The sequence below is a fragment of the Gambusia affinis genome, linkage group LG01, assembly GCF_019740435.1.
Source record: "Gambusia affinis linkage group LG01, SWU_Gaff_1.0, whole genome shotgun sequence".
NCBI lineage: Eukaryota > Metazoa > Chordata > Actinopteri > Cyprinodontiformes > Poeciliidae > Gambusia > Gambusia affinis.
The window spans coordinates 20,774,116-20,800,943 of NC_057868.1; the positions used below are offsets into that span (position 1 = coordinate 20,774,116).

The 26,828-nt window shown below is 37.1% G+C and overlaps 1 protein-coding gene across 3 annotated transcripts in view; it reads left to right on the forward strand.

Annotated features, from left to right (window-relative positions):
- The window catches only part of sema3bl (sema domain, immunoglobulin domain (Ig), short basic domain, secreted, (semaphorin) 3bl), a 61,603-nt gene that overhangs the window by 22,293 nt on the left and 12,482 nt on the right, over window positions 1-26,828 (forward strand). For all 3 annotated transcript variants that reach the window (XM_044118057.1, XM_044118042.1, XM_044118048.1), the window contains exons 3-10: window positions 4,058-4,117; window positions 9,365-9,484; window positions 19,974-20,064; window positions 23,272-23,388; window positions 23,613-23,755; window positions 25,588-25,702; window positions 25,880-25,949; window positions 26,558-26,702. In XM_044118057.1, the coding sequence (XP_043973992.1) occupies window positions 4,058-4,117; window positions 9,365-9,484; window positions 19,974-20,064; window positions 23,272-23,388; window positions 23,613-23,755; window positions 25,588-25,702; window positions 25,880-25,949; window positions 26,558-26,702 (861 nt within the window). The remainder of the gene's footprint in view (window positions 1-4,057; window positions 4,118-9,364; window positions 9,485-19,973; window positions 20,065-23,271; window positions 23,389-23,612; window positions 23,756-25,587; window positions 25,703-25,879; window positions 25,950-26,557; window positions 26,703-26,828) is intronic.

The following is a 26,828-nucleotide window of genomic DNA, read 5'->3' on the forward strand; positions in this document are numbered from 1 at the left end:
GTGCCACTTCTTGCCTGTAACAAAAAGTTAGAACCACAACTTAGTAACATTTTAAAACCACCACATGTAATTGCTTCAAAAGTTGTAGTGTTGTTTGTTATCCATTTATTGACTTTTGTCATGTGGCTGTCATTTCAAGAGATAGTTGATGTTTGGTACTTTCATTGTTATACAGAAAGATGTTGCTTTAACATTGGCAAAAATGTGAAAAAAGAAAATTCATCACTAATTCAAAGTTCATAAATTTCCATATTATAATTTGCATGAAAGCCACAATCTATCATGTAAATCAATGAAAATGTTTATTTGGTATAGTCCATTTCATCAGTGTTATGTATACACAGTGGTATTTAATATAATACCTTTGGTTATTGCAGCATAAATAACATGCTCAGTCTTCCTTTCCTGCATGGGCCTGGAATCGGGACTGGCTGTCACAGACGTTTTATATGTTTCTGCACGTTCAGACAACTCGTTTATTTTGCCCAGTGTTTGGTTACGTGTGCTGAATAGTGTGAACTGTGCTACCTTGGTGATTCTCGTGATGGCATCTGTTCTGGCTCACTTAGCGTTGCTCAACTCAACAGGAATCCTTTCGGTGTGAAAGCAATACAGAGCTGGAACTGCTGTGTTGATAAAAGCAGAGGGCGTGTTGAAAGTTAAAGTTTCTCCTTGGAGGACCGCATTTCTTATTTCTTGAGTGAGTTTTAATGGTCGTAGTCTTGGGTTTGGTTTTAATGCACAAACCCAAAGGAAAATGTTGTGCTTAGTTTGTGCAATTTAGTCCCAGCGTTTGACAAAACTTAAGATTAGTTTTCTATTTCTTATGAGATTTATGCCTACTTTGTTGTATCTTATTTGCAAGTGGAGTTCATTAAAGCATTGGCGATTATCACGGCTCTGATCTTGGCTGAAAGTTAAAGTATTGTTTCTGGATCTACTGATCTTTGCGTAATTTATTTACAGCAGCAGATTAAAGTCAAAAGACCGTGTGTTTTCATGACTTGTTTGTGTCTGACCCTGGAAAGTTGTCAGTAGTCTAAAAAGATTGTCTTTTATTTATACATTTTAAAAATTAAAGTACTATTTGAAATCAAACGGCATGTTTTGGAGCCAGAAGCAAAGCATGATGAGAGAGCCGGTGCAGGTGAGGGCTGGCTGGCCTCCTGAACCGTGCAAACCCAGAGATTTAGACAATGCATTGAATATTGCAACACAATGACTTGGACCCCTGGGACCTAAAATTGGGGCCGGGTGGATTTTAGCAGTATAACAGTATCAGTAAAACGTGCCAGGTCACAGTTTGTAGTGATGCAATGACGTACACACACATTAGTATGGAATATTCTGGATCATGCCAAATAAAGATCTTTAGAGAGCTGACTCATTTGGTTCCACCTCCATTTTTAACTTTATTTCAGTCAACATAAAACATATCATCCCTAATGATGGGTCAGTTGTACAAAAAATTATCTGATAATTTGAGATAATATCCAATCCTTTAATAAGAAGATGGAGCTGTTTGACCAAAATTATGTTAACTTTGCCATATTATATTACAGCCTAATCAAGATCTCCCAGTTTCTATACAGAATTTGAGTGAAAGTTGACATTTGCCAAATATTTTTCATTCTGTCTAAAGATTAAACTTTATGAGAATGTCAAATTTGTGTCTCAATAATGATACGTGTCTTGTACGCATTCAGGTTTGTCAACCTCATTCAGTTTAATTGAGCCTTGATCTTTAACGACGTATTTTGAGACCAAAAGTAATAATTTCTTAATTTTCTGCTTAAAGATGGATGGATTTGTCCAGCTTAAATAAAACGTTTTGGTTAAATTTCTAACTATTAAATTACATAAACCTATCCTCAGCTCAGTCTAAATCTTTTTTCTAAGTTTTTCACCATAAAATAGTTTTTACAGTTTCACATATTTGCAATATCAATATCAATATCACTGCCGCTGAGGCCGGTAAGCATTGTCATAAAATTATTGAACCAATTCTGGAAATCATTTGGAAAACCATGTATATTTTCTTGGTTTAGTTTTATATAAAATATTTTTTTTTAGACAAAGATTGCTAAATTTTTGATAGTTGAGACTGACTACCACAGACATGTTTCTAAGGACAACAGTTTGTTAAATGGATATGGTAAATATTATCCTGGCCAACGTCTTCCTGTGCAATTCCTCTTGGAAAAAGTTCTCACTTTCATCACAATCTGGACTCGCACTCCTCAACTCAGATTGTCTCTGGACGATTTTTGACCGGACCAATCAGTGAACATAAAGAGAAGTGTGAACAACAGCATCAATTTTCTGTGACGTTTTAGTTTGCCTGTAGTTTTAACAATGGCAGCAAAGGAAGTGAAGGAAGCCGTTCAGTCCGTGTCGGCCACTTTTCCAAATATTGAATTAACATTAACAGTCGCCTTGTTCGGCTCAGCACTTCTCTCTTTGCAGTGGAGGACAGTTTGTGGTAAGCTTCTTACCGTTGAACTGGCACATTGCATACGTCACGGCTGAATGGGTAAAATGTAAAACCTGAACACAGTCCACACCTCCAGAAAGCAATCGTTTCTCAATAGTCCAGATCTTCTGGACTGGGCTATTGATTCCTCTTGCTTTTCAGTTTTCACATTATCAATACAAATGAAACATAAAATATAAAGGATTTATGCAATTTTGGGTGGATGCTTTAAGTTATTCTGATTTACACCAAGTCCACTGGGAGGATTTTGGTGATTTTGAAGTTTATGTCAGAGGATATACAGTGTGCCTTAAAGTTTTACTGCTGACATGAAACCCATGTGTAATTGGTACAAGAAGTGAATGTGGTTCAGCTTTGAGGCCAACAAGGCACTTTACTGCTTCTGATTCATTCTCACTCTGTCCCTATAGCTACGGCAGGAGCCCTAAACACATGCACATGTTCTCCATGCATATTCTGGAGTCAGTGAGGCAACCTAATGCAAGTCTGGATCAATTGTTTTCTTTCCCCTCTGGTTGCTTTTATCTCAGCTAGCCAAAACAAAGGCAGTTTCCTACTGGACCAGACAAATGCTTATTGTCTTTAGAAGTCGGTACAAAACAACAGTTTTACCCACGTCACTGAACCTCAGCAGAGGCAGGCCTGGACGTTTCTTTTTCAGAAACAGCAAGTATTAACACTACATTTGCAGACAGCAGTGGAAAGAATAGTCTCAGTGTCTTGGGTACAGTTTTCATTTCACACACGTCACCGGGAATCCAACAGATTTTCTCATTCACGCCTCTTGAACCGTTACAGTGGGAATCTAGATGAAAAAGGAATAGAAAATCCTACTTTACATCTTCATGTTTTTTTATGTCATATTTAGTGTATTTTGAGAATAGTTTTGATTCTTGTTGCACACTTTCTCAACCTTATCCATACTCTTGAAGAAAGAAAGGGAAATTCACTAATCTTTACATACCAGGGAGCAACAACATTTGTCAATAGAAAAAAATCCTGGACATGAGATCATAGAACAGGTTTAATGTTTGTTTAAAAAGAACCCTGTATTACTAAAGATGGGTGCGAAAACTGAACAGAATTTAATAAGACCCATAAAAAACTTTATTGCTTCGTCTGAAATTACATCAGTTTCAAGCCTGTAAATTTTATGTACCATTTTCAGATATTACCTCAGTACGTACTATAAAGCTTTGGCTTGTCTACCGTGAAGTTCCCCCTTTGCTCATTAAAAATCTTATGTATGTGATATACTTAGTAAATTGCTCTTGATTTATCTGAAGTTTAATCTTTTTGGATAATAATTTCCATTTAATGGTACTAATGCTGAGTACATGTTTGTTTTGTTTACCAGAAAGTTGCGGTGAAGCAGTCAATTGATGGTAATTGATTACTTTACCATCAATTAGTAATTGACTCCCCGAAGCAATTACATTTAGCTATATTGTCAAATAAAATGGGTGTTTGTATAGTTTCACTGTTATGAAGCTATTAATTATCCAATTGTATTTTTCTCTTACATCCATCCTAAATGCCCCTTTGCTTTGTCTTCCTTCACAGATCTACTGGCCCCCGTTACCTGGAAACAGAGAAGACTGCATTCAGACAGGGAAGGAACAGGTGAGCACTTCTTCTCTTTTCAACCTCTTTTAAAAATTGCAGCTTGTAAAAGAATTAAAACGCCTGGAGCTTTTCAACATCTTTACATATCACAACCACATGGTCAATGGATTTTATTAGGTTTAATGTGAAAAAAAAAACCCAACACAAAATGGTGTGTAATTGTCTTGAGTAAAACATTTAAACACAATGAGTCTTCAATATTTCATTCAAGCATTCAAGGTTTTAACTCCACCCAGATTATAAATACGTGTTTTATTTTCAGTAAATCTAAAACTACAGCTTTCTGGCCTCTGAACTATCCCTAAGGAACAATTATATTTAAGAAACTAGTTTTCTAATAGAGAAAACAAACATGGGGCTTAACAGTTATTGTAAGGTCTTTTCTCCAGTACCTCCCAATGCTATATCTTACAAACATACTGTAGTTATGTGTAAAAGATTTAAACCACCTCCACTTTCTTTATTTTGATTTCCAACATGCAAACTTAATTGGAATGTTTCAGAAAAAAAAAGTTCCCAAATTCTCCTAAGATTTTTAAGAACCTTTTTTGTTAACAGTATTGCTATTTATTTTCACATTTCACATATTTTTCACTTACTGTTCTGTACTTAGACCTTCTCATGTCAGCATGATGTGCACTATTTCATCTAGGAAGTAATGGTAGATGAAGCTTGCAAGAACAAGACAAGATTTCAGCAATAGTATTTAGAAAAGTTAAACGTTTTTCGGTTGACACAGAGTGAATATTTCACAAATCTCAAACTAAACGTTTCAAAACTATGTTAGGTTCAGATCTAGAGCCTGACCCAAGAGTTCGTGACCTCTGGTACAATTATCTATGGAACTCGATAACTGCTAGGCAGACTTTTATGAAAGCCATCAAAGTGTTGCAATATCTAGTGTCATGTGTTGCTCCTCTGCAGAGTAAAACTCTGCGCAGTTTTTATGTCATAAACACTAAATAAAGCAAATGTATGTAATGAAACATATGCTAAAATGTAAAAAAAATCTGATCCCCTTTAACTTGTGGAGCTGCAAAAAAATGTTGGTGCAAATAAAATCCAGAGTAGGTTTTAGAATTGTTTTGGAAACAAAATTCTAATTTTATTCTATTTTTTTAGTCGCACAGTGAATGCACGCTGAATGAGTTATAAAAATAATGAAATTTTTGCAACTTCTTGCTCTCAAACAAGAAGTGTGACGGGCATCGCATCTGGAACGAGTTAGACTTTGTGTGTCCTCTGTGCTTTCACGTATAAGTTATAAGCTTTGTTTGAAGTGGCAGGTGTCTAGGGTGTCTTATAGCAGTTTTATTGTGCATTTCTCATATGCTGTTCTCAAGAGTCATGTAGGAGAAGATGCGTTTGTGTGCAGAGGAGGTACAACACTTTATCAGAGAAGTCAAAAGGCTGTGCATGTTGATGTCTTCCTGCATTCCTTCAAAAATGCTGTTTTTGTCAGTTGTTTGGTTTTAAGCTGAGTGAAAGGGTTTCAGACACCAAACACTGACAGATTCACGCTGGTCTACATGTGTTATGACCCGTCTGTTGGCCATGCACGTCTAACACAGACAGAAGGAAGGTTGAAAGGTGAAAGGTTTTCACCTTGTTCTGTTTTATGTTTGTGTTTTGTGATGTAAAAGAGATATTTGGAGTCTTACACGGCACTAAGAGTATACAAAACGTTGGTTTGAGTGCCAATAGTAGGTTTATACATATATTTAAAATATTTAAAACATGTACATGCATTTATGTACATAAAACAAGTCAGCGGCATAAAAAGCAGGGCGTTGGCATCCAAGTCGAAACCTCACAGCTGCCACTATCATTAATCACTGCTGAGACAAATAAATACCGGGCAGAGGGAAGGCATTTGGTGACTTCAGCTAAACTTGTTCTGCCTTGTTCTCCCTGTTCTATTTCTTTCCATTTCATTGATTTGCATGTTACTCTTGGAAGCTGACTGAAAATGAGTTGGGCACATACTCCTTTCCATAGCGGAGAAAATTAGACACGTAATGCAATCTAGTACCTACCCAAAATGTAGTATTGCAATGCTTATAAGCCATGACATTTAATTAAAAAAAATAAAAACATTAGAGAAAGTCTGTTATTGTTTATATATAATTAAATTTTTTAATGATAACACTATTATTGTCTGTAATCCAATAGTTTCTATGGTAAAACATCACAGAAGAGCTGCTACATTGTGTTCCCTCTTTGGGTGATGTGTGGTAGAAAAATGTTTTTTGGGTAAATGCCTCTTCACCAGAGTTAGAAGTTGGCAATTATAATATTCATATTCATGTTATTGGGGGTGGGGGCAATTATTATGATAAGAAATATTTATCATAATAAAACAGGGATTTTGTGTTCTGCATGGATTTTGCATGTTTTCTACATGCATTCATGTGTTCTCTCTCCCAGCTTCTTCCCACACTGCAGAAATATGAATATTAAGATTTGGCGATGGCTGTGGTTATAAACTGTTTATTTGTATCTCAAATAATCAGTTGTGCACAGCTGGTCAATTCAGTGCAATATTTCTTCAGATCCAGAGTGCAGAAAAATACATAATTGTTGACTTGTGTTGCCAACAGTAGTCTTTGTTTTTTTTTCTTCTTTAACTTTAGTAGCCATCCATCCATCCATCCATTTTCTGTTCATCCTTGTCCCTAATGGGATCAGGAGGGTTGCTGGTTCCAATCTCCAGCTACGTTCTGGGCGAGAGGCGGGGTTCACCCTGGACAGGTCGCCAGTCTGTCACAGTTAACTTTAGTACTGTAACATTATTTGCAAGATCACTGGATTAGTTAGTCAAACTTCCACGAAATGATTGAATGTGGCCAGACAGTTGGGTTTCGTCAGCAGTGAGGTTGCCATATAACTTCACTACACACTGACTATTTGCCTGCTCTCTGGCATCCAAAACAATTAAGCTCAGTATTGCTTCACTGCAGTTTTATATCTGGATCTCCACGCAGCGCTGTGAACTCATACGGATCTACACTTCCACCAGAGTAAGATGGAATAACAGTTAAGAAAAAAAATGTTCAGCAATTGTTTTACTGTTTTAAGACATCAGGGGATGAACTTTTATTGTGTTCACATGTAACTGAACTTTTGAGTGATTGATGGAAACACATTTTCTTCCTTTTTCATGCTGTAAATTGCAAAGGCCTGGGGAAACCTACTTGACAACATGATATTACTCCTATTTATTTCTATTAATGATTGAAATGGCAAAAAAGGAATAAAACAATGTTTTGGATACAAAATTGTTCTTGTCAGAACTATTATGCATGCCAATGTGGTTTTTGTGGGCAACATTAAAAAAAATAATAATAATGTAGCATGTATTTCTGTGCTGGAATATTTGTGGTCACCCAAATCTTTCCTAATAATCAGAGCTAAATAAAAGGAACATTGCTGGCCTTTGTCTTCACCAGATATTTATGCTGTAATTTTCAATTCTGGCCAGGAGATTTGAGACCTGAGTGTGTTAGAAATCAAACCACTTCATTTCTTGCTGAACCACCCTTCCTCTGCTGCCACTTCTTCTCTGAAAGACCACACAGAATTGTAATACTCCAAATCCCTGAGTAGAAGGCTGGAGGCATATTTCAGTTTTTCAACATTTCATTCCACGTTTTGGTCTCCAAGGCACCTAAGATTTCTAAGACAACTTTCTTGCTGAACATGAGGCAGATTTACGCATGTTGGGTCCACTCAGCTCAGCGGGACATTATGCATCCTGTTGCAAAACACAAAGTGAAATCCAATGTTTTCTTTTTTGGTTGGCAGACTATCAGTGCTAAAGCTTTTATGACATTAAACAACCCTCAACCTTAATGGCTTATTGTGCATTTTGAAATGCATGGTTGCATTACTAAGTGCAAGCATCAATTTCCACATGCACTAGAGAAATGTTCCTGAAGATTTCCAAATCAACAAGTCAAAGGTAGAATCTCAAATGCCTCCTTTGCATTTTTTCTCTACACATGTTTTTTTTTAAATATTTAAAATGAGCTGAAAGCCACAGTCAAAACGGGTCACTTTTTATCCAAAGAAAAAGTAAAAAAAGTTCAATGTAATTATAGTATTTATACATAATTACATTAAAAATGGAATAAGCTGTAATTGTAACCAGTTGTGTTTCAATGTGAACTTTTAAACATGAAAATCTGTTTTTACTCAAATTTAATTACTTTTAGTATGGAGAAGACGAGTTCATTGTGTTTACTGTTTAAACCTGTTTTGATCTTGAATATTTTGGAACGCACACATGAAGCGCATACTTGAGCTGTTGTGCTTAAATGAGTTTAATCTGCTTAACCTCAAGAAATGACAACTGGCAATTCAATTTCTTCTCGGTAGAAAACAATCTTTGGTCAGCTGCTGTTTTTATAGCTCCTCTATACCTCCACATTCATCTGAATGCTTGCAGAAATATCATACTTATATTCTTAGACATAAAGCCTTTTGGTTCTAGTCTTCTGTGTCACTGATTTTAATTAATTTTTTTATCTGAGCCTTTTGTCCATCACCTTTTTTAGCTGTTTCAGTAAAATATTAACTTTTGAATCTTTTGTGATTCAACGTTCTGTCATTTTCTGTGTTTAATGTGGCATTTTTGCTTTTCCAAAAAAACCATTACAGGAAACTAAAATATTCTGCAGGCTGGATTGATTGTTTTTATCAGTCATATTTTATGAGAAAAGTATGGACGTATTTACGCTTGCATACAGGCATCCATTCTGTTTCTGAAGTTCTTTTGATATTTTCATAGTTTTTTTTTTTTTTTTTTTTTTGCCAGTCATGGCTGCCATCCAAAATTCAATCCAAAATATGAGTAGTTGGAAAACTTTTAGATTTTATCAGATGACATTCTTCTTGGCCTTCACAGCAAACATATGCAATCAATAAGCCTCATTAAAAAAAAAAATCATTTAGGCCATGGAAATCAGCTTATCTGCATTTTGACGACAGTCACTATGATTTGATTTATTGTCTGGTTCTCCCTTTATTCGCCCAGATGTGTTTGTGTGCACAACAAAGCATTCTTTCATCATGCTTTTGGGCAGAAGTTTCCTGTTGACATACCATAAACATTTAGCCTCCTTTTTTATATGTTGCGAGCACTTAAGGGCTTTCTGCATTCAGACGCTTTAATGAAATACTCATGTCAGAGATGTAAAAAACAAAAAGAGAGCTTTAATTAGTCTGTGTGGGTTTATTTTGCAGACGGAGTGTGCCAACTTTGTTCGCCTCCTGCAGCCGTACAATCGCACTCACCTATTGGCCTGTGGTACCGGTGCATTCCAGCCCATGTGTGCCTTTATCTATGTGGGCCACAGAGGAGAGGTGAGTGGAGGAACGTTGTGCATCTGTTCTTTGTCTGGATGGATATAATCAAAACAATTTTGCACACACATGGAGCAACAAATAACAGGACTTTTGAGAAAGCCTATGACCTAAACAAAAAAAAAAATCATGTTTAGGTGAATGTATGCTAGGCTGTACTTCATCACATTATCCGAATGAACTTTAAGTGTTAATTTGAATAGAGAAGAAAAAACACCAAAATTTCCACAAAAATGCAACCATAGTCTTTGGGGTGAAGCATAGGGCTTTTAACACAGTTTTACAATAAAAGGTCAAAGATTCACTTCATTTTGGATTAAATCAGCCTTTTTTATTTACACACTTTTCACAGTGCAGGTTCTTTATTGAAGGGCGATACATACAAGGTACTACAGTAGTGGACAGCTAAGAAGAAAAATTATAGATTGACTTTTTTTGGTTTGTCTTTTTTTTTTTTTACATTTTTGGAAGGAAAATCTGTGTTGTAATCTGAGAAGAACTGTAGAGCAGAGATCACCTCAGAATCTGATGGACTTAATCAACTTTGGCAAAGAGAACAAATATCTTTGACTCAAAGACGCATCAACAAAAGCATTTATATAAAGTAATTGTAGCTTTATTTTTCTCTCACTTCAGTTGAATGGGAGACGTATCACATTATGAGGTAGAAAATAGGTATTTTTTTTTCATGGTGCCATATTTTTATATGATGGAGGGAGTACATTGTAACAACATGTAATTTCATAGACATGTAGAAATATTTCATTAAAACTAAATTGTACCAAAACCGCATCCCAAAATTCAAAAGTGGACAGAATATGGAGGACCTTTGCAGGAATAGCCAAGGTCTTCCTGGCTAATCAAGCATACAATGGGTTTCCTATAATACTCAAAAGGATGTGAGAGGTTTATTTATTTATTAACTTATTTTTTTGCTATGCATGAAGTATTTATAGAACGGTTTTGGTGGTGCAACCTGGGGACACTTGGAAGTGGGAAAAGGAGAATAAGCATGACACAGCATGAAATGTTGATCAGAGATTTTGAGGCTAGATTGGTTGCTCCATATAGCCCAAAGGTGCAACATCAACAAAATTATTGTTACATTCCTGGCACCACAGCTGCTATGTGTGTTGTGTTAGTGTGCAGGTTGCTGAGTGACTAAAGAAAGTGGTGATGTGGTCTGTGGATGCAAAACTATTTGTATGTGGTGGTGAGTAAGAAAGAGTGCAACAAATATTACGTGCAGCAATTCACAAGGTTTAGGGTTTAATATCATTTCAGTTTCAGAGTGTCTCATAAAAACAGAGGCTTCAGAATCATATACAAATACATGCAAAGCTGAGGAAGAATTAATGAAACCTGAATGCAAAATGTTAGTCTTTTTCTTCAACTGGGAAATATTTCGACTGAAAATGACCCATTTTAAGGGCAGCAGCTGAGTGGTGTCTGTGAGATGATGTTTTACTCTTGGAAACTCTAGGTTAGTATAGCAGAGTCAAATACAATGCTGCATTTTGTGTTGAATCAAATAATGGAGCAGAAATATAATGAAACACAAAGGATTTCCAAGTGAGATATTTGGACAGTCTGAAGAATTACTGGGTGGCACTGAAGTGCTTCTGTTAGGGAAATGTTCTTGAAAGAAGTGTGTTTTGCTTCCAGTTTCCAAAAGGAAAAAGAAAATAAACTGAGACAGGCTGGGGGTCTGGGTACAAATCACTGGGGTCTCAACAGGCAGCTCTGGCATGAGTTTTGTTTAAGGGCCACAGCATAACTCTCTCTATACATCTTTTTAACTGCGCCGGCTGTCCCTCCTCGTATCCACTCGGCTCACAGTCAAAGCCATATAAAGGACAAGAACCTATGAATGAATCTATTAAAGCAATCCTGCATTTTGTTGTTTCAAGGCAGTTTTTCACGTTTTTCACTCCTGCTACAACCCAGCAGGAGGGGGTCAAAATCTGGATTCAGAGAAGGGCTGGCTGACATTGGTAGAGCTGTGTAAGGGAAAGTGCAGCGGCAGAATGCCAACCATTAGCGAACGAATGCATTGATTTGTTAGCATATGTAAAGGAAATTGAGTGTGGTAAAACATAATTTTTTTTCTTAAGTATTTAGTTAGTCATCCGTGTGTGTTTTCTTTCTGGTACAGTTTTCCTTTTCACTTCCAATCTGTCATTTTCATTGTGGTTTCTTCTTTGTGGATTTCAAGGAATAGTAGAAGAAAAGACAGGAACACAAAACAAGTCAGCAGAATCCCTATAAGACTGGTAGGGCTTTCATGTAAAGGTTGGTTATCTGTTCAGAACCTTTCCAGTTTTAAACATTTTGACAAAATTTGCATTACAGTTGGATGGAAACATGAGCGAAAGCTTCCACATTTTAAAAATTTATAGGCTTGTTTAATCATATTGGGAATGTATGAGAAAGTATTCCTTGTTTCTTTTAACTCTTCCTACAGTTGACGTACATATTGTGCAGATTTTTGACAGGTTATTTTCATTTTTGCAGCTCTGTCCATCAGAGTGTGCATAAAATAACTCGAATCTCACACTTCTTCAGTTGGGCTAACTATATCTCTCTCCAGCTTGTGTGTGTGTGTGTGTGTGTGTGTGTGTGTGTGTGTGTGTGTGTGTGCTTTAGCCACTCTAACAGTAAGTCTAGTCCTCTCAGGTAGTTGATTCTGTAAATTTGTGTTACTTTATTAATCTAGAGGAAATTATGTGGTAGTCTTTTGCTCACACACATCCATAAAAGCATTAAAAACATGATAAAGTGACCAATTAGGATATAAAAACTCAAAGACAATAGAAGAAAAAAAATCAAGAAGTGAATTTTCCCATTTCCCACCTTTCCTCCAGGAGAGCATTGTGGAGTCTAATGGCCAGTGACATAAATACATTCCTGAACCTCTTAGTTAACCAGCCCACTGACAGGAATCTGAGAGAACTCCTCCCTTACAAAAAAATCACATGTGGAAATGTGTGATTCACATGTGATTTTACCACAAAACGTTCCAAAATCACACATATTCATGTGTTTTCACATGTGATTCACATCATTCATATGTAAAATGTGTGTGAACCACATGTGACCACATGTGAAAGTCACATGTGATTTTCATGGGATTTTTTTGTAAGGGCTCTACTGGGAGAAAAAAGTGTTCAAGAGGTGGGTGGTAATTTCCTGAACTATCTTCAACTCCTCTTTTCCACCACCGTCTCAAAAGACTCCAGGCTTGTACCAACCACAGAGCCAGCTCTCCTGATGAGACGGTCCAGCCTCTGAGTGTCCCCTTTTCCTCAACCCTCCAACATACCACCACATGCAAAAGTATTATCTGTATTTGCTAACCAGTTCAACCTTTATTCCAGCTGTACACGCAGGTACTTGTATGTGCTGACCACTTCTGCATCCTTACCATCTATGGAAATGTGATGTAATGAGGGCGTTACCCTCTGAAAGTCTAGTCCTTTGTTTTAGTGATTTTGACCTGACATCTATTCTTCCTGCACCACACCATAAAGTCCTCCACCAGTCTTCTGTACTCCCCCTCCTATCCCTAACTTGCAGTATATTCTGAGAATTTCTTCCATGAGACATTACAGTTGTAGTTGATATGAGTGGTGTACAAAGTAAAGGGTAGAGGTTAAAAGCACTGTGCTGTTTGACAGAAGAGCACCAAAGGTAGCATGTCCATTTATTGAACCAATCGTTTACTGGCGAACACACAACTGCCTGTTTGTGTGACCTCTCCCAGGAAATGAGTCTCCAAGGCACTTCGAACGGACGCTGGGTGGGATGACCTTTAACCTAGTAGGCGTTTCATCTCTGTTAGGGGCAGATGTACCCATTTACTTTCTATTGCTCTCACATCAGCCAACTGGTACAGCCAGTGTTGTTGCAATGTTGTCTAATGCCACAAAATTTCACATAAAAATCTATAAAACTGTGTGAGAACTGTGGATTTTATTTATTTGAAAGCAGCTGGTGAAGTGAAGGTCAAGGCCTTTCTTCACACAGCTTAGTCAAAATCTGTTAGTATTGGAGACTTTGTTGTTATTCTGTATTAGCTAATCCCACAGTATTTTTATGGGATAAAAACAGAAGAGTGTGTTTGACAGCATTCTAGTCCATTAAACACTAAACACACACTCATGATGGACAAAAGTGATATCTGGCTACAGAGAAAAGGGAGTTCAAAGCCATAGAAAGTTTTTTTTATTTAATTTTTTTTTTTTGGAATGGTTGTTATGAGACTCAATTAAAATCTTAATTAAAAAAATGGCGTTATTTACACAAGGTCTTAGTAAAACCAGTGTCTTAATTAATTAGGATCATATGGTATTCATCTGTGAGTCTGTGAGGGCCTTCCTCTGGGGATCTTAACTACAACCTGACACTTATAGATGGACGTAGGCTGGAGTCCCCACAGTGAGCGACACGACTGCCTGAGGAGAGTCACAGACGTACAAATAAACCTCCGTCGTACAGTGACGACATGAGGAGGACAAGACCACACGCACATACACAAACAGCCGGTCCAGCAAAACAAATGGCACCAAACTGAGCACATAAATATGCAGAGATGCCGACAGAAACATACACAAACATGATGAAAGGCATGGACGTTGAAACACAAATAAAAAGAAATGAGCTGTGTGTTAAACCCCACAAAGAAGAACAAAGAAGAGTTACGTTTTTGCAACAAACAATAGCTGTCAAGAGTTGGGAAATACACTGTAAATGTTTGCATACTCAGAATTCCTGAAGTTGAAGCTCAATATTTCCTTGTTCAAAACTCTTTCTAGGCTCAAATTCTGAAGGAAAAAATGCAAACAATATTTCTAAAACTTATTTCTAACATTGTTAAAGCAGGTTAAAGACTAATATAAACTGAACCTTTGATGGCTGCATCGAGGACTATCCCAACATGTAGCGTCTACTCTACTGCGGCACACACCACAACAATCTCTTATTTTTTTATTCTCTGATCCTAAACTGAAAATTGGATGTGTCGTTGTTTGATTCAGTGCAATGTCTAAAGGTGAATACCACCACAAGAGTCAGTCCAAGAGTGTCTACATTCATTCTTTAGACATGGTAAGAAATAAAAAAATTAAAAAAAACATTAAGGTCTGTGTTGATGGACTTGGTGGCTGCCCCCATTGTTCTTGGATGATGTGCTCGGTAAATGTGCTTTAGTGAGACTTCATCCTGTAAAAAAATCTCAAGTTTGTTCAAATCTTGCTTTGAAAAGTTTCAGAGATCAGATCTGTTGTGGATAACCAATATCAAAGTTCAGAAGAGGTGCATCTTTTCCTAAAGGAAACATTTAGCTTTTTCCAAATTAATATTTTTAAAGCTATCTTATTCTCTGTAACTCACCGTTTGCCTCAGATTGTGCGCCCTTTTGCCCTTTTATGTCGTGGTGTTCATAAACACTTTGAGCAGAAGTGGAACGCCACATCTTTTTGGTGCACAGAGAGTTGTTCAGATTGGCCATATTGGGTTCATTTCTATAGTGGTTGAATCTTCACAGGCCTGTCGATGAAGCGAGAACAACAGATCATCTGACTCTGGAGTTACTTAACCCTGGGGTATTTGTAGTGGCGCAAAGTTGAGTAAATGAACAGATGAGAAACTGCTGTGGGGACTAAGAAAGTAAAGCAGAGAGGAAACGTGCAGGATAAATCTGGAAAGAGAGGAAATCAGCAGAACATAGCATCAGAATTAGCATAAATGGCTGAAAAACAAACCATGATTCACTGAGCTGAATTCAAAGTCCAGCAGATTGCGATAGTAAAACTTCTACTGGGAGGCTTTCTCTGTTTTAGCACTAAACATCTGGGCTGCATGCACATGTCTGAACAGAGTCCTAATGGACCTTGATGAATCAACAGATCAGCAGAGTGGAGAGCGGCATCTGAATTTGACTTTAACAGAGAGTTAACATAACTAAAAAGTGTTAGATTTGCATGGCTAGAAGATATTTTGTAAGGCAGAGATTAGGGAATTAGCAAAACAGGATTTATGAAAAAAAGCTCTATACAAGTTCACTCCATTTATCATTTACCGTCTGTATGCGTTTGTTGTGACCTTTCTCAATAATTTTGCTGTTGGGGTTCAACAATCGTGTGTCGTATTATGCTTGGCAGAACTGCATACAAAGAGCTCTGAATGTTTAAACCTATGTATCACAGAACTTGTGTGTATTTGTTTTGACAGAGTGTGGCCCGAGTGACTCTGACACACTAATGAGCTGCTCGAGTCCCGTGGAACATCATGAGAAAACACATTCAGACACAGACATTCACACGCAGCATTGCTTAGAAAACTTGACTCTTGCTCATCTGGGATGAGCAAATGAGCAGTGTAAAAACATACAAAGGAGCAAAACACAGCCAACACACACACACGTGCACGCCTACATGCTTAAAAGGAGAAATCCAGATGGGAAGACAAGATATTTCTCCATAATAATAATAATAATAATAATAATAAAATCTTTGAATACACAAAAAAGAACCAGAATGACTAAGATTATGATGACAAAATACAAACCTTTTCTTGATTTTTTTTTTTTTTCACTAATAATGCATGTTGTGTGGTTTTTATGTGAAAGACCAAAAGAGTAATACATAATTGTGAAATGAAAAGTAAACATTTAATTGTTTTCAAATGTTCTTCCAATAAAATCTAAAATGTGTGTTGAAAATTTGTATCCAGTCTTCCTGAGTTAATATTTTTGCAGAACCTACCTGCTAGGTCTGGTCCTGGACTCTTTTGCAAGGCACTGCAAGTTCAGAGATTAATCGGTGCGAGCTTGTGTTTCAGCGTCGTGCGTGCTGGTGGACTCTGCATATTCACTTCACTACCTGTAAAAGTCGTTCAAACCTCTTGACGAGCACTTAAAAAAACTATACATCTCTTAAATAAAAAAAAGTTAAACATCCTGAGACTGCCAGGGAATTTTCCTGCGCCGGATCACTTTGACTCGTTCATGTTCCTCAACATGCTGTGAGGCATGTGTGTGTGTGTGTGTGTGTGTGTGTTGCTGCACATCTAAAACTAAATAGGTTTTGCGCTTTTTGTTCGCCGATTCCGACAGGCCTTTTTTTAAGCAGCTGACTTCAATGTCATCATCTCCCCTGTGATCTCTGCTCAGTGAAGGACTCGCCCACCGTGTAACAATGCTCTATTGTTTATGAGAGGAACATGGACTGAGAAACAGAGTTCACGGCCAGGGCACTTTAATTTGTCACATGGGTTTGTATCAAAGTCAGAGTTTTATAGTTGCTCCTGTCACCTTCCATTCCTACTTTTCTCCTGGAAGTAGACCGCGTTTGATCGCACCGAGACGTTTCTGGTACAGACAGCCTGGTACTCTGGTGGCATTGAAGTGGAGGTAGAAAGACTGGAAACAAAAGGGCTTTTATCCAAAGTGGCCCTTTTTTGACCTAAAAAGTCACACAGTCTGAGGATGTGGACTGAGTTCATTAAGTCAATTTGACCAACCAGTGAGTTAAGTCAAAAAGACCCCGTCTACTTCAGTCCCCTCTTCAGTATTTTATTAAGTTTTTTTCATTTCTGCAGTCAGAACAAAAGATGTGGTCAGATTTATTTTCACTAAGAGTACAGATCCTGTTCAGGATAAAGAGTAAGTGTTGGTCCTAATGAGGTGTAATGGGAAGGTGACGCCGGACAGACACGAACACATTGGATTTTGCACCTGGCTCTGTTGTGGATGTATTTATTGAGGTTTCCCTTTCTGCCCCTTTCATCGTGCGCTGATTTGCTGAGCTTTGTGCCACATAATTCACTGCAGAGGGCAGCATGAGTTACAGCTTTGAAATTAAAAACCCTGTCGAGGTTTTGCATCTGTTGGCTGCTGTGAGGTGGGGCCAGTCGGGAAGCAGGAGGAGTATTTTTGCAAAATGTTGCATCTGAATTTATTTGGAATACCAGAATAAAACGTTTTAACCATGTAGATGCATAACTGGAAAAAAAAGATTGATAAATTAATAATAAAAAAAAAGAACCAGCATTCACCAGGTTTGTGCTTTGTTATGTTTTTATTAATAAACTTAATCTTTTGTTACTAGCATCTGCCTAAATTTTCTAAGCATTGCTTAAGGAGGCACTGATGGATCATTTATGTTTAAATACAAATCCATTTAGATCTAATATCAACATGAATATTATGTTAATGATGCATTTGAATCTTTATTCTCCAGGGTTGAAAAATCACACGACATACTACTTCAGTGGAAACCAAGAGCTGAATAGACATGTTTGAATTCAACACAGGCTTTCCATCCATTCAGTTACAAAATGATACATAAAGTCTCAAGTGTAGAATCCTCTTTCTTATGTGGATCAATGTCCATAACTTGGAGAATGTAAATCAATGAATAATGAACTTCTGGTATCAGTGCCACTGGTTACTTCTTGGCCCACACTGTAAAAAAAAAAAAAAAAAAGTTTCTATGGTAAAATACCATTGTATTTTTTATTTTTTATTTATTTTTTACTTTTAATAAAAGTGTATAAATGTTCAATAGGGTTTATATCTATGCTATTCCTTAATGTTGGCCTTTTTAAAAGTAGTTTCAATGTTTGTTTGGGATCAGTGCCTCGTTCGAAAACCCAGTTGGAGCCAAGTTTCAAACATTTGACTTAACCGTAAGAGCAAATAAAAACTTTTTCCTTAAAAAAATCCAGGAATTATCAAAATGTTGCTGCTGCCAAGCTTTTCGTGCTGAAAGACCAGTTTCACAATCCACATGTGAATGAAAAACATTTCCCTTAAAGAGAGAAAGATCGCCCTTTCCACAATCTTTCAAGCATGACTGTCATTTGTAGCTGCCCTCCTGGAAAAGATACATTTTCTGATCAGACAATATAAACATTGAGCTAATTAGCCACAATGAAAAGACAAACTTCAAACTTAAGACAGCTGTCAAATATTGTGGTTTTGATGCTACAATTGGTGCTGGTGATGCAGACAAAATGAGCAGAAAATAATAAGGGTGAGGTTCCTTCAAATTGTTCAACTTGTCCAAATCAACAGATTGTTCAAGTTTGGATACCACAACATCCGTGTGAAAATGCATGGTCTTCTATAGTTTAAAATTGCGTTTTACCTGTAAAACCAATGAATTTAAATTACATCTGCCTTTTGTGCCAGTCTCTATTGTTCCAGAATCATGTTAATGGCTTCTGGTGATGACCCTAACTAAATATTAGGGCTAATATATTTGGTATGTGAAGTAAAGAACATGAGTTAATAAGAGTGGACTCAATAAACCTTTTTTATAATCTGGGCTGAATTGTGTTTCTTAAACAGGTAATCAGCTTTATGCTTATTTGGCTCGTGTTGTAACAAGAAACAAGTGCTAAACTACCATCTGTTAAGGTCTGTTTTTGTACAACTCTGTGGTAATGTGATCCATTTTGGTGGACTACTTTTGTTATTTCTAAAAAAACATAATGTTTTTGTTGATCTGCTCAAATTTAGTATCTCACCTACAGAGGTTCATGTACTCTTACTGTTTAATTTTGCTTCTGCGCATTTTGAAAGGCCAGATTTAAAATGTATCTCCAGATATTTTATTTCAAATTGTAAATTCTATATTTGTTGAAAACTACTCTACATGATTGACGAGAGAATATTTCCAATGGAATATTTTCTTACGGTAGTTACCTTGCTAGCATAGCATAGCAGAAATTGATGATTTTGCCTTAGTGTTTGTTTTTTTTTTTTTGGTTTACAAAAATACATTTTACCAGCATTGCAACTATAACAATGAAATCTGCAACGTCAAAATTTTTTTTTACTGTTAATAAAGTTCAAAATTTAACAGCAGATTTCATTTGATAGCATATTTTCTGTTATTACCCAGCTGGCTCTCCTGCAGCCAGGTCTCCCAGGACTGATCTGCACTGGGAACTGAGTGGGAAATTTGTCTGAACTCTGGCAGCTCTGCTAATCCTAAATTTCCTCTTATCTCAGACGGCTCCTTCGTTCTCAGACAGGCGAGGGTTCGATGAAAGGACGAGTAAACGTGAAAAACTGTGTGAAACTGCAAAACGTCCCAGTTGGACTAATCTGAACGTTGCGACAACGATGAAGAATCTCTCTTCCCCCGCAATAAAATTACAGTAACGTCTTAAAAGAATATGTTTTGTCTGCTTTGTCTGCTGTACCTGCTGAACTTTTGCTTAACAAGATAATCAGTTTCAGGTGGTGCAACCGGCAGACCTTGTTTGTAGACGGTCAATAAAAAGATTTTCCATTTGGAAGAGCTGGTGAGGAATATATGACTCAGTTAATATTTCAACTCTGGAATCGGAATCATGAAGTAAATCTGCATTTCTCATGCGTTTCTGGAGCTGTGATAAATATCAGCTTGATAGAGTTCTCCTCGGGGCCCACCTGCTGGACTTAATTTACACACTTGTAACTGTGCCTTTTCTTCCCCAGCACGTGTTCACCATGAACCCACTGAATGTGGAGAGTGGACGAGGAAAGGTTCCACATGACCCCAGCTTTCCGTTTACAAGCACCTTTAGCGGTATGTCACAGTTCATTTTCCATATGTGTTTATCACTTTATTATTTTGTTTATGGAACTAATAGCGGAATGTTAACTGTGTATGTAAACCGTATGGGGTGTGATATCTGACTCTGGTTTATTGAGATGAAAAACTGATGCAACTATAACTGTGAGTCCAGTCCACCCCATTATAAATAAATAACCCTTGTTCGTATTTCAGCACATAAACACTCTGAACTAAGTTTACAGTATTCTGAAGGGCGACCTTTAATAAAAGACACATGATGATATAATTGGTCAGCATGTTGACTTGTAACTTTTGCAATCTGGGCCTGACTTGACGATCTGCACCTGTTCTCTTTACTTTAAAGTTTTAGTTTGGATCTGTTCTCATTCACTTAATTTTCATGATGTAGCTGTTGGAAAGCAGAAAGGGTTTCAGGATTTAGACATGTGACATTGATGCATTTTCCATTGCAGCAACCACTAAATTCAACTTCAACTCCAAAATGCTTTATTGATCCCAAAGGGAGATTAAATATGCTACTTGAATGGCATTCAAAGAGCAGAACACGCTGCTTGAATAGTGTTCAAGTAGCGTGCCAGGTGACCAGGTGACTAGTCTTCACTCAGCTGAACTAAAGATATGTGGTGTTATTTAAGCTCCACTTATTTCAGCCTGTTTGTTTGTAAACCTTCACTCCTCCTCTTGTTAATGAACAGCAGAAACTATTGCAGATAAAAGTCATTTAGACTTAAAACCTCTATTTATATAGTTTCACATTTAAAAGAAAGTGGATGGCGTTATAGGTAAGCTTAATGTGAGTGGTCAGGCAAATAGTTGATTTCTACCATCCTGCAACACCATTAGGTTTTCTCTATTCTGCACTGCATTGCATACTGAACTCGGGATGACTCTGTAGTGCCATCTTTTTTACTTTAGTAGGCAACATAATTGATTTTCCTCTGTTGGAAACCAGAAAATGCAACTTCCAAGTACAAGTCATTTGCACCATTATATCCTGCATTTGTCATATCTATAAACTTCTGTAAGATTTGTTTCATTTAAGGACAGAACTTGCAGGTAAAAAATTTGTACTTATGACCATATTGTACACCTACAATAAACCTACATTGTATGTAAGTGCTTTGTCATATCAATAAGACAAAACCTTATTAAAAGCAAACCTTTCTTGGCTTTAACATGTAGTGAAACGCACACATTTTGAAACTGTCCCCACTAGAATAAACAATTCTGGGTGTTTTTCTTGAAACGTCATTAAGTATTTATTGCACCTTGTGAAGGAACACTGATTTATGCCAGTGACAGATGATCCTGGGATCTTTTTAGGGTGGAGGCCTGCATAGTGTGTGTGTCGGGGTGTGCATACATCTGCACAGCTGGATGATTCCAGCATCAGAAATCATCCAGCAGTACTTTGTGTTTGGCAGGAAAATATTAAAACCCAAGCCAAATATTTGGCAGTGTGGACTCCAGCTATCCTATACAGTGGCCACATGGGCACACCAATGTTCAAACTCACTGCAGAAATAGTGAGACATTTAGAGCGATCCAGATGGAGTCATTTGATAACGTGAACTATAAATACAGGGTGATGTGTTCAGATTACTCATTGAAAGGCTAAAAAACTGATGCAGTGAATTTTTTAGATGCTTTTTTGCCCTCCTAGCAAAGTTATGTTCAATAAGATTAATTTCTTGTTACATTTTTTATCTCGGAAAATTTCTTAAAGATTTTCAACAATTGCAATCAGTGCCACTAATAATTAAAATTGCTTGCATTGCTTCAAAGTACAATACTTTCAATTATTTATCTTTCTCTGATCTTTTTTAAACTGTTAAACTCATTTGTATCAGTTCTCAGCTGATACATTTCTTGATCCTTTCTCAAAAGAAAAACAAAAAAAAAACAATGTGGTATGGTCAGCACTAATTAGTTTGTCTGTCTTTCTATATTTGCTTATGAGATAACATCACAGAACAAAGCTATATGAAGACGCTGTATTTGTCTCTGCGATTTTAAGAAGAATGGGTGTGTTTCTGATAGCATTAGTACTGCCAAAGAAAATAAATGTTTTGTTTTTTTTCTTCACCATGTTGTACAAAAGCAATCCGTGGGCCAGATTCAGTTTCAACATTATCCAGGGGGGAAAAAAATAAAAAATTAAAAACAGCTGAGATTTCAGAACACATGGAGTTCTTGAGAAAAACTCTGTGATGACAATTCATTATATAAAAAGTAATTTTTATTTATTTATTTATTTATTTATTTACAGTTTAGGCAGAAGATTTGCTAATGACATAATTATTTAATGTGTTTATGTTCACAGGTCAGAAACAGAGTTGTACACAGACTTGCTCAAATAATTGCTCTCATATTCTCAGTCAATTGTGTTCAGGCTTGTGGCTGAACGTTTTTATATTAATCTCAGTGTCAGACATCGAGGAACATGAGAACAGCTGTGACAGGGAAAAAGAAGGTGGAAACAAGGCCACAGATTACAGCTTAAAGCTGCTGAAGAGTGATGATGGTACTGAGTAAGCCAAACTACAACATTAATTCATAAAACAAAGTCTACAACAGTACTGTGAAGTTCCTCTGTCGTGAATCCAGTGTGCCTTAATTTCACCGCAGTAGAAGATGAGGGTTTATAACTAAAATATGTAAGAGGAAAACACAAAGATTTTGGTGATGTTCACCTTACCTTTGTAATTTCTGCTTCTATTCTGACCTGCATTGTCACTCTGATGTGCAAAGGTCTGCAACTGCATGTTTCTTTAAATGACTGTGACCTCAATAGAGTACTTCATATTGGCCAGGAATGCATTCAAAAATCCATGTCAAAGTTTTTCCACATTATCCATTATCCATCGTTTATTTCCAAGCACCTTACCCATGTTTACTTGACGTTTGGGTTTTCATTTGAAGGAAATATGTTGTTTTTGTCACTAAGGAAATATGTCCTGTATCAGACATCTTTATTTGTCAGGGCTCAAAACTCTCTGGAGGTGTTGTGACGGTCTGTGCAGTCAACATGTCCTGGTTGACTGCACCGGGCACAATCTTCCTGTCCTCCATGATTTTGATTCATATCAAACTATTATTGTTTTTGGTTTTCAGACACAAAAAAATTAAACTGGCTGTTTAAATGGGTTTTTTTATTTATTTATTTCTCTCTCCACCTCTGGCTCTGCCTGCCTACAGGTGGTGAGTTATACACAGGACTGACCGCAGATTTTCTTGGAAGAGACTCTGTGATCTTCAGGAGCATGGGAGGTCGCACCACCATGAGAACAGAGACTGATCAGAAGCTTCTTCGTGGTAAAAATGTCACTTATTTATTTTGAAAGCTTGCACAAATGGTGTGATCTAGGAGTAAGACAATGGAAATGTATCTTTGATACTGAAAACAGCTAACTTTGAGAGTTTCCCCCTCCCCCTATAAAGTAATGGTAGATGTCAATAGAAAGTCAAAAAATCTATTTAAAATTAGGATTCTCCTTTGAGGTTGTGACTTTTTTCTATCTCCTGTTTACTCCTTCCAGACCCTCGGTTCATCGCTGCCCACCTCATCCCGGATAACGACGACAGGGACGATGATAAAGTGTATTTTTTTTTCACTGAGAAGGCCTCAGAGGGAGGGGACAAGGAGGAGGCCATCCATACACAAGTTGGACGAGTGTGTGTGGTGAGATATCATAATTGCTTCTTATTTTTGAGACAGTAAATGATTATGTTTCCAGCTCTGAGCTTTAGAGGAGCTTTGCCGTGAGTTTGCTTTCTCTTCCAGCAGTTAAGTCCTTCTGGGATTTACCAATGAAAACCTCAACAGAGCTGCAGAGTCAGTGATTAGATCTAAAAACCCGACAACGCCATTTACTTCACAAATAATGTTACAGGACAGGGGATAATGTGCTTAATGCTTAAGTCTTTTTATTATGACACTTGAAAGCTTTTGTGTTGAAAGGACAAATTTATCCTAAAGTATTTACATTTCCCTACAGGAGTGTGAAAGTGTCATTATGTTCAGACTAAGATAAATGTTTTCTTCTCCCAAACTACATGCAGCTGTCAAATTTCCCAACCAGAGACTCGAAACGCATTCCAAGTCCTGCAACATTCTTTCACGCATTGATTTGTCTTACAAAACCATATGTGCCTTGAGAAGTCAGCAGAAAAAGTATTCATATAGCCATATTATTTTATTCACTTATTCACACAGCTGCAGGGCTGAAAAGCAGCATATTATGTCAAAAGAAAAATATTTTAAAAATATATTCATAAAATCCTACTTTTAACTTCCTTTGAAAACGTTCATCTCTCTTTCCTTCCCTCTTGTAATTTTTTTTTGTTTTGTTTTTTGGAACTAAAGCACAATTAATTCATTTAAGCTTGAAATTGAAGAGCAATCAACATGCAGCTTTATTATAGAGCTTCTACGCAGTAGATACGCTTACATGGACATAGGTACAGTAATCAGAAAAAAATAACCAATCGGAATAAGAATGCATCATATAATATCCCAATCGGACTTTTCTGATCAGTTTCAGTTTGATAGGAATGAATTTGTAATTTGAATGAGACGGGTGGTATGAGCAGACTGATAATGCAAATGGCGTGAATGTAAACATGAACACCTTCTGTTATTCTGATTGTGACAAAATGATCTGAATTTCATGTGTCAGGGAAATAAAACCGAACACGCTACTGTGTTGTTGTTTTTATGTTTATCACAGATGGAAGTTCAAGTTCTGCACTTTTCTAGGAAAATTTTACAATTTTGCGTACATCAGTGTTTCTATTGTGAATAAAGCTTGGTGCATTTAGACGCAAAAACAGCAATTAGCAATCTGGTTCAGATTTAAATTGCATTGTGGTTGTTGAGTCATTTGTCTGTCCTTCTCCCATTATTTTCTGACCAGCATATATTTTGCATATCCATGAAGGCATTCGTTGTGCCTGCTAGTCTCGTCATTTGTCTGTCATTTGCTGTTGGTGTTGATGTCTCTTTTGTCTCGAGACAATGTTGCGCTTGAGCTTGAGCTGTCCTCTTCATCATGCACTCCAGCTTTTAGAAATCTGTGGGTGAAAATTCTTGTGTTGTCCACATAATTGTTTAAGTCACAGTGTTCAAAGTATGTGAAGAAAATAGCTGCTTATAATCTGGAAATTGTTCATTTCTGCATTATTTTCTCTCCATTCCAGCACTTATCTGTGAAAATTTTGTTTAGTTGGTTTGAGGACACATAATTTGTTTGACTTTTTATAAAATCTCATTAATCAAACCATGTGCATGAGATTGATCAGAATCTCCATCTTTAAAATTGAGTCTCTCAAGCTGATAAAACCCTACCTCGCATGCCTCTATGAGGAACCAGGAAATTATAGACAGAGTCCACATGTGTCATTCTTTAATCTAACATGTTGGTCTTTAATTGAAACCAAAAGCACAAATAATGTCTGTTTGGAAATAAATGCCCAGCTGTGTTTATTTGGTTGTTTGTCTGCATTTTACACCAGAATGATGTTGGAGGACAACGAGTTCTAGTCAATAAGTGGAGCACGTTCATAAAAGCCAGGCTGGTCTGTTCTGTTCCTGGGCCTCATGGCATCGACACACACTTCAACCAGCTTGGTGAGAAAAAAAAAAAAAACACAGACAATTAAGAGGCACCAAAAGTTTCATTGACACACTTGGAAACTTTGATTGGAACCTTCCTTAGCCCCACCACTTTCTTAACGAGCTAAATATTTAGTGGTGATGCCTTATCAAACTCACATCACACATATTTTCTTTTCTAATTTGAACCAGAGGATGTGTTCCTACTGCGGACCAAGGATGAGAGAAACCCGGACATCTATGCAATTTTCAGCACTATCAGGTAAAGACATCTGCAGCAAAATGAGTTTTTATCATCCACTGAATGACATTAGGTCACTCAGATAGTGTGGATGAAAACTAAACAATGTTTTACCCCGATTGTGACTCTTAACTCAGTGGTGACCAAAGTCTGTCGTCATTTTGCGCTGCCCTGCATGTCTGATGTAGCCCTGATTCAGCGCAGCTGAGTTAAATAAATGGGTCATTAATAAGCCTCTGCAGAGCGAGGCGACATGCTGGGGAAGCAGTTCAGCCATTTGAATCAGCTGAGATGGAGCAGAAACACATCTGAGCTCTGCAGGATTCCTCCCTCTGAGAACCGGAGCTGGACAAAACTGCTAGGAGTGATTTATTGTAAGAGTCAATAACTCTGCCCAGAGTCAATAACTCTGCCCAGACTAAGTTGTAGATCATTTTGAACATCCTTAATAAGTATGACTGCCATGACTGGAGTTAAGCTGTTTATAGGTTTGATTTCTTCTTACATTATGTCATATATATGTTGGTTTATCATCTTTCCATTATAAACTGGTGTAGATTTTGATTTTAGAGTGTAAACACACAACATGATACAAATAATCTATGCAATTATTATTTTTTTCTCTACAGTAATGTTTTCCAGGGTTTTGCTGTATGTGTTTACCGTATGGCTGACATCAGAGAAGCTTTCAATGGGCCCTTTGCTCACAAAGAGGGCCCTAACTATCAGTGGGGCCCCTATGAAGGCAGGATGCCTTATCCAAGACCAGGAGTTGTAAGTGATAGATCGCCAGCCATATTTCTTGTAATTAAAGATTTGCTCATATTTAGTAAACCTCACATTTTCAAGTATTTACAGTCCTAACTAAAACATTTCTACACAACAGTTGCCATGTTTAAG